The sequence below is a fragment of the Daucus carota genome, chromosome 8, assembly GCF_001625215.2.
Source record: "Daucus carota subsp. sativus chromosome 8, DH1 v3.0, whole genome shotgun sequence".
NCBI classification, from domain to species: domain Eukaryota; kingdom Viridiplantae; phylum Streptophyta; class Magnoliopsida; order Apiales; family Apiaceae; genus Daucus; species Daucus carota.
This window is the reverse complement of record NC_030388.2, coordinates 12,187,840-12,203,174: the sequence shown is the minus strand read 5'-3', so window position 1 is coordinate 12,203,174 and position 15,335 is coordinate 12,187,840. Positions and strand designations below refer to the sequence as shown.

Here is a 15,335-nt window from a genome sequence, read left to right as displayed (position 1 = left end):
AAATTATAAAATTATATTTGTAATAGTCTTAAAATATTTGGACAATATATTTGTATATATATTTAATGACAAAACATTTTCCGTTTAAAGAACCAAAAGAAAATTCTAATCACAAGATTTGATAATACAATTCTTTATTTTTAATGACAAAATATTTTTACGAGGACGAGGAAGTATAATATAATTGATTTTAATGACAAATATTTTTTGTTTAAAAAATTCAGAAAAAGTTTTTAATCTAAGTTTTGGTAATACAACTCGGAATTGAATCACAAAAATTGAGTGTGCACAACACAACAGAGTGGTAAACAAAAGCAGGGGTTTTAATGGAGAAAATATGGAGCCGCCGTGGTGGGTTGTTGAGCTTATCATCCACAGCTGCCAATCTCTTGTTCAGGTCAAATCTGAGTACTTCCACTAGTACTGTAACTAAAGCTGCATCAGCGGAGGCTACCAAGCCAAAGAGGAAGAAGAAGAATAAGAAAAATCTGTTCGAGGTGGCTCAGTTTTTACCCAATTGGGGTATTGGTTATCATTTGGCTAAGTCTCATTGGAATGGCGTTTCTTATCAGATCACCAAGCTTAATCTTTATAAAGTATCTACTTCACTACCCTCTTTGTCATTTCTACTTTTATAGCTCCCGTTTTGGTTTCTGGGTTTAAGGGATTTTGCTCTTTCTCAAGATGAGAGAGAGAGAGGGGGGGGGGGGGGGGAGGTTTTAGGATAGAGAGAGAGAAATTTGTGTATGTGTGTTTGAGAGAGAGATAGAGAGAGAGGAGAGAAAGGTTTTAGGATGGACTACACTGATTGTTATGTGTTCTATTTCTTTTGGTCTTTTTGGGATTGGTTTACGGAAACAAATAAACTGTGTGGGAGCTACATTTTGTGATTGTTGTTGGGTTTGTTGGTTTGGTTTTCCGAGCAGAATAGAGCGTGATTTGATTATTGTTTATGTGTTGTGTTGTTTTCTGCAGGACGGAAAGCACGGGAAGGCCTGGGGAATTGTTCATAAGGATGGTGAGTGTTTTACTTGTTGAGTTGTTAGTAATGTTCATGCTACTTTTGGTTTCGTAGAGGAACAAAATTAAATTCTTTTTTATTGTTTTCGGGGTAGCTACTTTAATGTGTGGTGGATGTCAACTGAAGAAGTCCTGTATGTATAATATGGCAATAAAAAAAATGATGGTAGAGATCAAGATTTCGTTTTTTTTTGTATATATGCTGATATACAGGGTTTTTTTGGCTGCATTTCGGGCTTGTTGTGATTTCATATATTATTGGTTCAAATACAGATACAATTTCATCTTTTGAATCCTGTTTACATTGCTAATACCTATTCTGATCAATCAACTTTATTAGAAATACATTATTTTGCTACTTGGTGGCTAAAGTCTTTCTTTAACAACTTTAATGATCATATGGTTTAGAGAAAGGGTCATGACACCGCTAGGAATGTTGTATAGGGCCTTGACCTCAATTTAGTACAGGCTCTTTTCAGCAGTGCAGCCTCTCCTGCAAATTATGCCTAGTAGTAGTATCCTATGTAAATGCCCCTCACTCTTGCAGTGGATGAATGCCACAGGCTGCCCTTAGGCACAGATTAGTTTCGGATTCACATAAAAACCAACAACTTCTGCATTTGCTCCTTTTGAACATGTGTCTCTCAACATTAAATTCTCTCAGAGGCTTCAACAGGTTCAGTGTTTGTTAGAGGCTCATTTTATAAATCTTCTTACCGAGTTTAGGCATCACATGATTTATTTCGCAATTTTTGATGAGAAAATGTTTTAACTAAAATCAGTATAAAGTATCTACTGTAGCCATCTGACCTAAAAGTCTGCTTCCTTTAAGCAAAGGGTCCTAAAAACCCAGATAATAATCAATATTAACTGGTATAATCCGCTGAGATGAATACTAGAACAGCTATTTATTGTTGCTGCTGGTGGGAAATTGTTTTAGTTTATAAAAATCTATCAGAAAGAAGATAATGTCCTGCAACTGGCAGGAGTTGACCTAGTTCTAGTAATTCTACCAGAAAGAAGACCCCATTCAGATTCGAGCAAGAATATTGGGACTGATTCAGGCTCCGGGACGATTAATATTACTGAGTGATGGGACTATTGCCTGAACACATTAGTGGCTGTAGGATTACTGTTGATCTGTTTAAATGTCAGTATAATAATTTTAGTCTACATTCTTTGGATGGACCTTGACGAATACTTGCGGTGACTTGTTGCAACACTTCTAGTTGCTGTAATGGGCAAGTATCCTGCATAATCTGGTAGAGGCATGAAACTTGTTGCCATAAAAGATGGAAGAAAATTGGGTTATATAACTGCAACAAACATGATATGCCATGTAATCCTGTAGATGCAGGATAGTGATATTCGAGGGCCGCTGTTTAATTGCTTTGTTTGCTTAATATTTATTTTGATAGAGTCTTTTTTACATAGTAACATAGTATAGTACCCATGTGAAAGTTAATGAAGAAATGAGCCTGAATGTCTATTTATAAGGCTAGCTTAGCTGAAAAGTAATTTGGTGTAGGACAAAATTTTGAAAGAAAGATTTGTAGTATAAAATGATAGAAAGATAAGTTTGGGTGGATTGATGCAGAAAATCCACTATGTAATAGATATCTTAACCTCAGAAAGTTAGAAGAGAGGAATTTATAAGAATAACAACCTTTGACGCAGAGAGTGATTACCAAATGTCGTTAATACATTTCTGTAAGCTAAAATATATGAAGGCGGAATTACAATGCTCTACAAAATAAATGACCTTACGGTTTTAGACCCCCCAAATACTTGTGTTTATTACAAATAGGCTAAATAAGCATATTCTAAATAAAGCAAAGCTGAAATTCTTAGTTAATACTTTGTATAGACCTGCTCACTCTACATAAGATAACTGTAGACCTTTATATTCACAATGCTTGAAATACACAAATTCTAGAGTATCAAATATGCAAGGTCGTATCACCTTTACATGTATTCACCATTATAGCTATTTCTCAAAAAGGCCTATTCTGCGATTCTGGAGTTTATTTAAGTCTATCATTCAAGTTTGGTGGCTGATGAACATTCACGCTCCGTATTACCCAATATTCATATGCTTATGACATGTTCCGCCTTGTCCTCTAGCAGATCTTGTTTTATAGTATTCTCCTTAATAAATTTAAACAGCAAGCTATTGAAGTACTGGAGGGGTATCTGCAAATGCAAGCTCCTTCTAATTCAAGGTGGCAGTTATGCCTTTCATAGGTGCATATAACCGAGTCTAATGTTTGCAAATGCAAGCTCATCCCTTTTCAAGGTGGCAACTATGTCTTTATTAGGTTCATACGACAGACACTGATTTGATCTAAGTTTATAAAACTATTGCTTTCAAGAGTCTGGCAAACCAAAGAAAAAGGACTAGAGAGGAGGTTCTGGGGATAGACTGGTGGCAATCTTCACTCCTTCTCACCTATACTAAAGAAGCTATATACACTACACCAAATTCTAGGATTGAACTGACAACATTCGTGGATACAGAACTCGACCAGTTATATCCGTATGAGTAAAAATATAGAATACATTAATATGTCTAGCTTATTGGAGATTCGGACATGAGTGATTAGCTACTGTAGGTGTTGTGAGGGGTGACGTGGGGCGTAGTGTCTTGCAATGATATACAACTCTACTTTAAAGAACTTGTCCTTGATCAATCATCCAATACCAACTTAGAGTTGTTCTTTTTGTACTTGATTCAATTCAATATAAAATATAAACCAAAAGAAAAATTATATGAAATGCTTGTATCTAGAGCAATCTATACTCGTAATTTGTATAGACAGGTAAAAGGCCTTCTTTATAGGATGACCTAGTGTTAAGGAATATAAGGAAGTGTCGACCTAATCTGATCATTCATTCCATATATGTTTTTTTCCCGGGCCTCTAGTGAGTCACTCCTGTCTTGTGCTTCTTTTTTTCCTATAGTAAGGTGACTTACTTCATTATCTTTTACAGCCATGTTAGTGGCAACCTATGAATCTCTAAATGAGACAATATAAGGATTAAATCTATTAAGTCATTGGTAACGCAGCTTTCCTCTATACTGACTGTCACTCTAAACTAGACTGGCAGCTTTGCTCTATACCATACTCTGTGACTCTAAACTAGAATAGATGACAGTACACAAGCAGATAATAATAATATTAGCATTAACGAACACACAAAATCCACTTTAAATCTCTTACCCAGAGAACTTAGCCAATGTGCATGAAAAAACGCAACATGCTCATCATGCTGAGTCTTTGCGACATATTTGGTGCTGTAGAGCATCTTTAAGAGTATCCTAGCGGGGTTTCCTAGGATATATAATAAACAATTCAAATTCTAGTAAGTTAGGACACTATATTGAATGACAACTACAACAACCATTCCTATTTGTATTCCCTGTAAGACCATCTCCAATCATAATTTTATAAATAAAGCAACTTCATCTTCATTTTTCACCTTTTTCACTTTATATCTTTATCCAACTCCAACCATTACTTCATTTTATTAATAAAGCAATTTTTGCTTTATCTTCAAGTTCAACTTCATATATACAGTAGGATAGTTCATGACTTTATATATAAAGATAGAGTAATGGATGATTGGAGATTGATTGCTCTATTTATAAAGTTAAAAGTGAAGAAATATGAAGTTTAGAGTGATGGTTGGAGATGCCCTAATTATTATAGTATCAAACTAAAAATCTGTTAGTAAGAAAATTATGTAGAAAAGGTGGCAAAGAGTGTGAAATAGGTGGGAAGTAAATATTTAATTATTAAAAATAGAATGAGGAATGGTTAGCCATTATCTATAAATGAGGAATGAAAGAGGGATTCTAACTTTTTAGCGAATGACTAGGACTCTGTGGAGTTACATTTTGTACCATATTCCTCAAAATCATAGCTAAGAGCATCTCCAATGGTGCTCTTAAATCACTTTTTAAAATATAATATTATATGTGGCTCTTAGTGAGTTAAGACATTGAAAAAGATGATAACTCTAATGCTCCTCTTTATGCTTGCTCCTTATTCATATTTTATTCATATAAATGAGAGGGAAAAGTAAAAAGAGAGAAATGTTGCAGTTAAAGTTGGAGGGAAACTAATATTATTTCCATAAATAGAAGTTAAGAGCTACTAGATGCTCTTTATAAGAGAGGAGAGATGATGAGTTCTTAATTTTTAAAGAGCTTCTAGGAGCCCATTGGAGCTCTCATTTTTGCCTTGGCTCTTTAAATTTGAAGTTAAGAGCTTGTTTAGAGAGCCCCTTGAAGATGCTCTAAGGACATCATATAGCTAAACTCTTGGAGATGCTCTAATGTAATATTCCCGAGTAGCGTAGAAAATGTACCAGATGCAGATTGCTGCTCTGTGACAACTTCTTGTATGTTCTCAGACCAGTCTTCTCATGCCGATGCTCTAGATTTCTAGGTATTATATATAGCTGCTAAATTCCTGTAATGGTGTCATGGTTATCTCTAAACTTGTTGAGATAAACTTTAGTTCAATTATAATGATAAAAGTGTAGTTGTTTAGGGTTAGTTGGATCACCTTTGAATCAGTTGCATGCTTATCACTTTATTTTGATGCAGGTTTGCCACCTGCAGATGCTCCAAAGAAAATAAGTGGGGTGCACAAGCGCTGCTGGAAATATATTCCAAACTTGCCTAAAACAGAAGAAGTCACCCAGAAACCTGAAACTCAAGTAGCTTGACTGCATTTGGCTAATTGTCAGGAAGTTATGCTTTGGTTTTCTATAAATCTGGCCATCTTATTTTTGCCATTTTAGCAGGAAGGTCAATGCTATCTAGTTTCTACGATATATGGCATGTATTGTTTGTTTTTAGGTGCTATTCATGAGCTTTTAGCCAAGTGAAATAGCAAGTTTAGAAATGGAGTTATTGCTACATGGCTTAATGATTATGCTGTTTTGCATCTAAAAAATTTAGTATGCCCCTTAGTGCGAATTGTTTAATTCGTATCAGTTATACAAATGAATTGAAGTGACTTGTTGATCTTTAATTATCAAGAAGCATTTGTTACCTCAGACTACACAACCATTTTATCATTAAACAGCATACGCCCTCAAGTTTACAGAAGTCGTTCAACATTACAGTAACATCAAATTCTAAAAAAAATGAATACAATCAAGGGATACTTTATAACAGCAGCTTACATCAATGGATCTGAATATTTACCAAACTAAGAAAAGGGAGGAATACTTTGCTCATGCCTAAAAAAGTTATCTGGATCCACACTGGACTTGACTTTAACCAGTCTGTCAAAATTATTTTTGAAGTAGTTTCGACCCCATTCACTTGCTTGTTTGTAGCTGGTAGTACCTTGCAGATTGTTCACTCCCAAGTCTAGATCATTATAATTTACATATGCAGCTCTCGGAGACTTGGTAACATGGGGAGTCAAGTATCTGTACAAGCCTCTAATCCACTTCATGGCATTCGACGTGTCTCCATCAGTCCGCACTCTCATGTACATCAGGTACAATGTTCCGGCCCTGTGAGGGAATGGAGTTGCGGATTCTGAAATTTCATCCATTCTTCCCCCAAATGAAGTGAAGAGGAAATTTGTTCTTCCTGGCGCAGCTTGAAGAAGGATCCTGAACAAACCATCGAGGCCTTGTCTTGAAATAGGCTTGTCCACAAAGTCTGATTTTGCTTTGAAAGGGATTTTGTATGCCGTTCTGTTCAACAAGCCAGATGGAGAATCTTCAGCTGAGAAAAGAGAGAACATGAGCACTGATTGGATATAACTAACTTCTGTGCAATCCTGCCCCACCAAACCCAACTCTGGGAAATTTTTGTTCATTATAGAAAGTAATCCCTTCGGTTGCCCAAGGAAAGACCCTATGAATTTGACGCTTATAGTTTTAGTGTCTTGGACATTTCTAGAGTCGTCTTCTTGTACAGTTTTGGAAGCTTCATTAGGCAAGTGCTTCCAAATAGTGTTGGCTGCCACTCTCATTTCAACGTCTTTGGGAAGCTTTGGTGCAACTGCTTGCCAGCGGTGAAGGATTTCAGTCGCATTCTGCTCTAAAGTTCTTTCAACTTGAAAGACAGTAACAATTTTTGGAACAGAAACTAGCTTGAGCTTCCAAGAAAGAATGACACCAAAACTAGAAGCCCCGCCTCCTCTGATGGCCCAGAACAGATCTTCTCCCATTGATTTTCTATCAAGAATTCTTCCGTTGGCATCAATCAGTCGTGCATCAAGCACGTTGTCAGCAGCTAGGCCATATTTGCGTCTCAGAACGCCATACCCTCCTCCACTTGTGAGGCCACTGACACCCACGGTTGACCAAATTCCACCTGGAAATGCAAGGGTGCTGCTCTTCTGAGCAATCTGATAATATAATTCCCCGAGTGTTGCTCCGGCCTGAACCCAAGCGGTCGCAGCCACAGGATCAACATCAACTGACCGAAGATTAATCATATCAAGCAACACAAACGGCACTTGGGCTACATAGGAGAGGCCTTCATAATCATGTCCCCCGCCTCGAATCCTCATCTGAATGTCATGTTTCTTGCAACAGTAAATGACAGTTTGGATTTGTGATTCGTCCACGGGCTTGACAATGACCATAGGTTTAGGAGTCGTTGGTGTGTCGAACCTCAAGTTATTGATGGAAAATTGCAAGACCGACTTATAAGTAGAATTTTTGGAAGTATAAAGAACTTGGGATATAGGATTAGCTGAGCTCGAACGGATTAGACATTGAACAAAATCATTGGGAGAATTATCGGGGTTAGCTGCAGGTGAGGAGGGTAAAACCAGAAGAACAAAAGCAACTGACAGGAGGGAAAAAACTGGAAACTTCATTTATCTAAATGCAATAAATTTGGTATATATGATTAACTTGTCTTCTTGTTCTGATAGAGCAGAGTGTGTTAAATTGTTTGTGGAATAAAAATGATTCAAGTATTGCAGCTATTTATAGGACATTTGTTCAGGTGCAGAAACAGTGTGTTGAAATCTACTGGTTGGCTCTACTCGTTATTTAAAAAGTAGGTGCAAAGACCCGCTACGTATTCATGATGGAATTGGTCTTTGCCCTTTGGAGTAAAACAATTATGCTGACTTGCAGTGTTCTTTAGAGTGAGTCCTTGTGCAATTATTGAACTATAATTGATTTTTGACAACTTCTTTTTATAGTCAAAATTCAGTTCGAGGAGCGTAGCATAATTTTATGTATTATGATAGAAAACCTTATTTATCACTTATAAGAGCATCTCCAACGGCGTTGGTTATAATCGTTGGCTAAATTGGACCTGTAAGACATTATGTAAAATTTGTTGAACCTGTAAGACATTTTGCTTCAGTGGTACTGGCTATATTGATTGGCTATAATTTAAAAATAGTATGATATTAATATTTTAAATTGTTAAAATAGAATATATCAGTTCAATATGGTAATAAATGATGTACAATCTTCCTACAGATTTTCTTACAGACCTGTAGAGGTTCGACAAATTTAGCCATCCATAGGAGGTTGGCTAAATTTATAGACAACAGCTGATCGTGGTTGGAGTTGAGTTTTTGAAGATGTTGGCTAAATCTTTTTATTTTAAGTATGCCAACTCACTTTTTAGCCAAGGGCTTTAGATGGTTGGAGATGCTCTAATGAAAGGGCAATGCTAAAGACCCCAAAAAAAATTCCCAAAAATCTTTACCAAATGATGTGGCAAACAAGTGGCTAGTTATGATTGGGTGATTGATGAATCTGCAGGGGGGTCTCATTATTATGGGAGTGAATTCAGCCAATCAAATTTGGACACATCATTTGGGAAAATTATTTGGGACAATTTTTTGGGTTCTCTAGCATTTTCCATAATGAAAATCATCACACATAATGAAAGTGTAGGGACAAATCGGGTTGAAATAAGATTTGATATATTTTGATTAAATAATTAAAATATGTATTATAAGTTAAGTTTGTTCATTTTAATTAATATATTATATTACTTGTTGTTTATCATTTTTATGGTTAATAATTACATTTATCATAGAATAAACAAATTAAAGTGATAGAAATAAATTTAATTCTTACTTTTTTTGTTGAAAATGAATTTAATTCTTACTTTTGTTTCATAACCACCGTGTTTTTTTTAAAAATAAAAGTGTTAATCTAATAATAAAAAGTCATACGGCATCTACATCAATGATCGACTCGATTAACAAACACTAAATTGTAATCGCATGTTCTCGTAAATACCTAGTTAAACGATATTTTGAAAATAATGTATATACAGTACTCAGTTCATGCATTCTCGTTGAAATAATGATACTCTCTTCATCATATCTCAATGGAACTATCGACCAGAACTGTGATTTCATATGAAATTTATTCACTAAATCAAAATCATCACTTACAATCAAGAATCGAAATCAAACCTCTCACCAAGGAGAGAAAGAAACTGAAAATTCAATCCAAAAACCGAAATAAAAACCACTGAAAACAAATCAAATTAATAAAAAATCGAAGCCACAAAATAGGCGATTGATTCCGACAAGCTCCGCTTGAATCGAAGAAAAAAGTAAATCAAAAACTCCTTGATTTAAATCTAAAAACAAACCAAGCCTAATCGAAATGATAGAAAGCCTTCTCCGATGAGGAATATTATTGAAGAAAACGGATCAAATAAAACAAATACAAGAGTTTGGGATTTTTCACGGATAAAAATCAATGAAAATCGTTCAAATAATGAAGACGGCTACTCCAAAAATAGAGAGAATTATAAAAAAAATTTAGGGGACAGGCGATATAAATAACCACCATGTTGTAATTCAATTTGAGTTTCGAAATGTCTAACATAAATCCACGGAGACGAGACTAGCGGGGAAGTAACCTTTATTCATATACCACCAATACGTGATTCTTAGTATAGGTCAAAGTTCATGCAATCTAGGTGCAGTCTAGGTCAGATTCCTTTGATTAAAGTTTAGACGTGTTATAAATTGTTTGAAAACGTCAATTTCAAAATTTATTAACTAAAATTTTATAATCTAAATTTTGAATTATAACACGGTGGATATGAAACTAAAGTAAAGAATTAAATTAATTTCAACCATTTTTTACTTCTTATTCTATAGTAAATGTAATTTTGTATTATAAATTTGATAATTAACTAAAAATATTAATTAAAAAGAACAAACTTATGATTCAGAGATATTTTGGATTAAATATATTTTTTAATTATTCAATCATAATATATCAAATCTTGTTTCAACCTGATTTGTTTCGAACTTTTTCATTACTGTGTTTGGTTGGGCTGAATGGAATGGGTATAAATAAAAAAATAATAATAGAGTGTAGTAGGGAGGACTTTGAAAAAAAAAGAGTAAGTGCAAATTTTGTATGATAAGATTTAGGTAGAAAATAGGTATGATAACGAATGAAGCATTTCTTCACAAAAGAGAAGGTTTGAGCCGAGACCCACTCAAGGAATTTTGAGCCGCAGGCGAAAATTAAAATGAAGCCTTAATTTTTTATTAAATAAATTTTATATTACTAAAAATATTGATACATCATTTAAACATTACAAAATACTATTATCTAATAAATACAAGTACATGTAAAATTAAAATCAAATCGTTATTTAATATATGATAGAACACCCGGTCTTCTCTTCATAATATTTTTTTTTACAATAGAAGCCATCACAAAATTACTTTTTCTATGAAGAGCCAACATTTAATAATTTTTCTTGGCAAAAAAAATAATAATAATAACTTTTATACATATATATTTAAAATGTTGTATATTTAATATTAATTTTATTTAACATCATTATGTAAAAATTGTGTTAATTTATATTAGTATTTCTGTTATAAAATAAAAATTTAGAGGTATATGTATGGTTTAGTGTAAAGATATTTATTATTTTCATGTAAATAAAATATCTTTCGATAATAGATATCTTAATTTAATATATATATATATATATAATTTACATGATTTTAATCTATTGCTCAATACATTTCCAATAAACAATAATCGATTGACATTTATTAAATTATAGACAGAAGTCGAAAAATTGTTATGTGAGCATGCAAAAATAAAAAAACTAAGTATTTTTATTTGTTTTTATAAAAACACAACGATCATATATAAAGTATTATTTATATCAGAATATTTTACAAGATTATATATTTATTTTCAATTTTTAGTTTTTTTTCACAAATAGATACATGTATATATGTATAGTATTATGTTTTTTCGGGCCTCAAAAATTTGAGGACTTAGACCGTCGCCAAAGTGGCTTATGGGATGAAACGACTTGGGTTGAGCTCTTAATGCAATGGTGGAAGAGAAGAAATTATTATACATTCAACTAAACTATTATTCAAATTTTAATATATTCTCAACATTTTTATTTATCTCAACCAAACACGACAATAAGTGCGATTAGGGCTGAGAAAACGGTCGGTTCAGTTAAAAACCGAACCGAACCGAAATAACCGAAAACCGAAATTTTAAAATTCTGAAAACCGAACCGGACCGAACTTGATATTCTAACCGAACCGAAACCGAACCCAAAAAGTTCGGTTATTTCGGTTCGGTTCGGTTTAAACCGAAATTTTAAAGAAAAAAATTGCAACAAAAATTTCAAAAAATACATAAACAGAAACTATGAAATACAACACTTATGGATAAAAACGATCGGTACTCATGATCCAGATTCACAATACATTAGTTATTAGTACACAAGTCACTCACATGTCACTTAACATATCTGATATTTTTAATTTTAAGTATTATTATTATTATATATATAAATTATTTAAAAATCATATATATATATATACAAAACTTCGGTTATTTCGGTTAAACCGAACTTTTGATTTTCAGAAACCGGACCAAACCGAACTTTTTGTTCGGTTAAAACCGAAAACCGAACTAACCGAAATTTTAAAAATTTTCAAACCGAACCGAACCGAATTTGCACGGTTCGATTCGGTTATTTCGGTTCGGTTTTGCTCAGCCCTAAGTGCGATGATTTCATTATAATTGATGAATAAAGTTTTCTACCATACTATGTGAAATCATACTAGGCTCCTTGAACTCAATTTTGACCATAAAAAACATACTTCTTATGTCACTCTCATTTCTTTATAATTTTTTCACACTGCTCGACACGTATTTTAAAGCGCATATAAAACATAATTCTTTAACTTATTTTTTAAAAAAATTCTTTTTTCAATAAAAATTCAAATATCAAATTTTTATTCAGAAGAAAAAAAATTCAAAATAATTTAGGAACTACGTTTTACGAAAGCATTAGAATGTGTGCCGAACTCTGTCCTCCAATATAAACAAATGAGGGGACGGAAGAAGTACGAAGAAGCGTTCAAAAATCAATTATAGCTAATAATTGCACAAAGACTCACTCTAAAGAACACACTGCAAGTCAGCAATCAGCGTAATAGTTTTACTCCGGAGACCATTTCCATTATGAATACGTAGCGGGTCTTTGCTACTACTTTTTAAATACCGAGTAGATTTGAGCAGCAGGTAAACAAATTTCCTATAAATAGCTGCAATACTTGAATCATTTTTATTGCACAAACAACTTAACACACTCTGCTCTATCAGAACAAGAACACAGGTTAATCATATATACCAAATTTATTGCATTCAGATAAATGAAATTTCCAGTTTTTTCCCTCCTGTCAGTTGCTTTTGTTCTTCTAGTTTTACCCTCCTCTCCTGCAGCTAATTCCGATAATTCTCCCAATGATTTTGTTCAATGTCTAATCCGTTCGAGCTCAGTGAATCCTATATCCCAAGTTATTTACACCTCTAAAAATTCCACTTACACGTCGGTCTTGCAATTTTCAATCAATAACCTGAGGTTCGACACACCAACGACTCCTAAACCTATGGTCATTGTCAAGCCCGTGGATGAATCACAAATCCAGACTGTCATTTACTGTTGCAAGAAACATGACATTCAAATGAGGATTCGAGGCGGGGGACATGACTACGAAGGCCTCTCCTATGTAGCCCAAGTGCCGTTTGTGTTGCTTGATATGATTAATCTTCGGTCAGTTAATGTTGATCCTGTGGCTGCCACTGCTTGGGTTCAGGCCGGAGCAACACTCGGGGAATTATATTATCAGATTGCTCAGAAGAGCAGCACCCTTGCATTTCCAGGTGGAATTTGGTCAACCGTTGGGGTTAGTGGCCTCACAAGTGGAGGAGGGTATGGCGTTCTGAGACGCAAATATGGCCTAGCTGCTGACAATGTGCTTGATGCACGATTGATTGATGCCAATGGTAGAATTCTTGATAGGAAATCAATGGGAGAAGATTTGTTCTGGGCCATCAGAGGAGGCGGGGCTTCTAGTTTTGGTGTCATTCTTTCTTGGAAGCTCAAGCTAGTTTCTGTTCCCAAAATTGTTACTGTATTTCAAGTTGAAAGAACTTTAGAGCAGAATGCGACTGAAATCCTTCACCGGTGGCAAGCAGTTGCACCAAAGCTTCCCAAAGACGTTGAAATGAGAGTGGCAGCCAACACTATTTGGAAGCACTTGCCTAATGAAGCTTCCAAAACTGTACAAGAAGACGACTCTGCAAATGTCCAAGACGCTAAAACTGTAAGCGTGAAATTCATAGGGTCTTTCCTTGGGCAACCGAAGGGATTACTTTCTATAATGAACAAAAATTTCCCAGAGTTGGGTTTGGTGGCGCAGGATTGCACAGAAGTTAGTTATATCCAATCAGTGCTCATGTTCTCTCTTTTCTCAGCTGAAGATTCTCCATCTGGCATGTTGAATAGAACTGCATACAAAATCCCTTTTAAAGCAAAATCAGACTTTGTGGACAAGCCAATTTCAAGACAAGGCCTCGATGGTTTGTTCAGGATCCTTCTTCAAGCTGAGCCAGGAAGAACAAATTTCCTCTTCACTTCATTCGGGGGAAGAATGGATGAAATTTCTGCATCCGCAACTCCATTCCCTCACAGGGCCGGAACATTGTACATGATGTACATGAGAGTGCGGACTGATGGAGACACGTCGAATGCCATGAAGTGGATTAGAGGCTTGTACAGATACTTGACTCCCCATGTTACCAAGTCTCCGAGAGCTGCATATGTAAATTATAATGATCTAGACTTGGGAGTGAACAATCTACAAGGTACTACCAGCTACAAACAAGCAAGTGAATGGGGTCGAAACTACTTCAAAAATAATTTTGACAGACTGGTTAAAGTCAAGTCCAGTGTGGATCCAGATAACTTTTTTAGGCATGAGCAAAGTATTCCTCCCTTTTCTTAGTTTGATAAATATTCAGATCCATTGATGTAAGCTGCTGTTTTACAGTATGCCTTGATTTTATTCATTCTTTTATATAATTTGATGTCACTGTACTGTTGAACGACTTCTGTAAACTTGAGCGCGTATGCTATTTAATAATAAAATGGCTGCTTAGTAAAAATAGCTGATGGTTCTTGATAATTAAAGATCAACAAGTTACTTTAATTTATTTGTATAACTGTTACCAATTAAATTCGCACAAAGGGGCATCCTAATTTTTTCCAGATGCAAAACAGCATAATCATTAGAATCAGAGCTAATTATGAAGATAATTTGTGTACATCTTGTAATGGAGTTGTGCAAAGGGGGTGAGCTTTTCGATAGGATTGTACAAAATGGTGTTTATAGTGAGAAGAAAGCTGCAGAGCTGATGAATACGGAGGGCTGTTATGCTCTTGGGGTTATGCATAGAGATCTTAAGCCTGAGAATTTCCTGTTTGTTGAAGATGCTAAGCTTAAGGCTATTGATTTTGGGTTGTCTGTGTTCTACAGGCCTGAGAATTTCTTCAGTTAATTTTACCATTACTATTATGTTTTAATTACATGATTGAATTGAAAGGTAGCTGATTCTGTGATGACTTGTCTTTGCTCTATCATTATTTGAGCAATAAGTTTGATATGCACTGGCACTGTCTTTGCTGAACATGTTTCTGTACTCCTAGGGGTGTAGAGGATCCGAAACAGGGACTGAGAAGACTAGGCTCTAATCTAATGGAGTCTGAGATCCATCATCTTATGAATTGCTATATTCTAATTCAGACTATCACCATTTATTCATCACTAAAATACTCCAATCTATTTATTCACAAGAGTGGCACAATTGACTACGGAGAATTTCTGGCTGCTACCTTGCACATTAACAAGATGGAGAGGGAGGACAACTTGGTTAGACCATTCTCTTGCTTTCACAAGGATGCCAGTGCTTACATAACCTTTGACGACCGAGGTTAAACTGGACGA

The 15,335-nt window shown here is 34.8% G+C and overlaps 3 protein-coding genes across 3 annotated transcripts; 2 read left to right on the top strand and 1 right to left on the bottom strand.

Annotated features, from left to right (window-relative positions):
- The first annotated feature begins 269 nt into the window (after positions 1 to 269).
- Positions 270 to 6,062, top strand: LOC108199959 (uncharacterized). Its single transcript, XM_017367991.2, has 3 exons — positions 270 to 596; positions 976 to 1,018; positions 5,633 to 6,062. Exons 1-3 carry the CDS (start codon positions 327 to 329, stop codon positions 5,752 to 5,754), a joined length of 435 nt encoding a protein of 144 aa, XP_017223480.1. The 5' UTR covers positions 270 to 326; the 3' UTR covers positions 5,755 to 6,062.
- A 28-nt stretch (positions 6,063 to 6,090) lies between these two features.
- On the bottom strand, positions 6,091 to 7,974 carry LOC108199958 (tetrahydroberberine oxidase). The gene has a single exon (XM_017367990.2). The coding sequence runs from the start codon at positions 7,875 to 7,877 to the stop codon at positions 6,243 to 6,245; it is 1,635 nt and encodes a 544-aa protein (XP_017223479.1). The 5' UTR covers positions 7,878 to 7,974; the 3' UTR covers positions 6,091 to 6,242.
- A 4,626-nt stretch (positions 7,975 to 12,600) lies between these two features.
- LOC108197602 (tetrahydroberberine oxidase) lies at positions 12,601 to 14,428 on the top strand. Its single transcript, XM_017365263.2, has one exon. The coding sequence runs from the start codon at positions 12,702 to 12,704 to the stop codon at positions 14,334 to 14,336; it is 1,635 nt and encodes a 544-aa protein (XP_017220752.1). The 5' UTR covers positions 12,601 to 12,701; the 3' UTR covers positions 14,337 to 14,428.
- Positions 14,429 to 15,335: the final 907 nt, after the last annotated feature.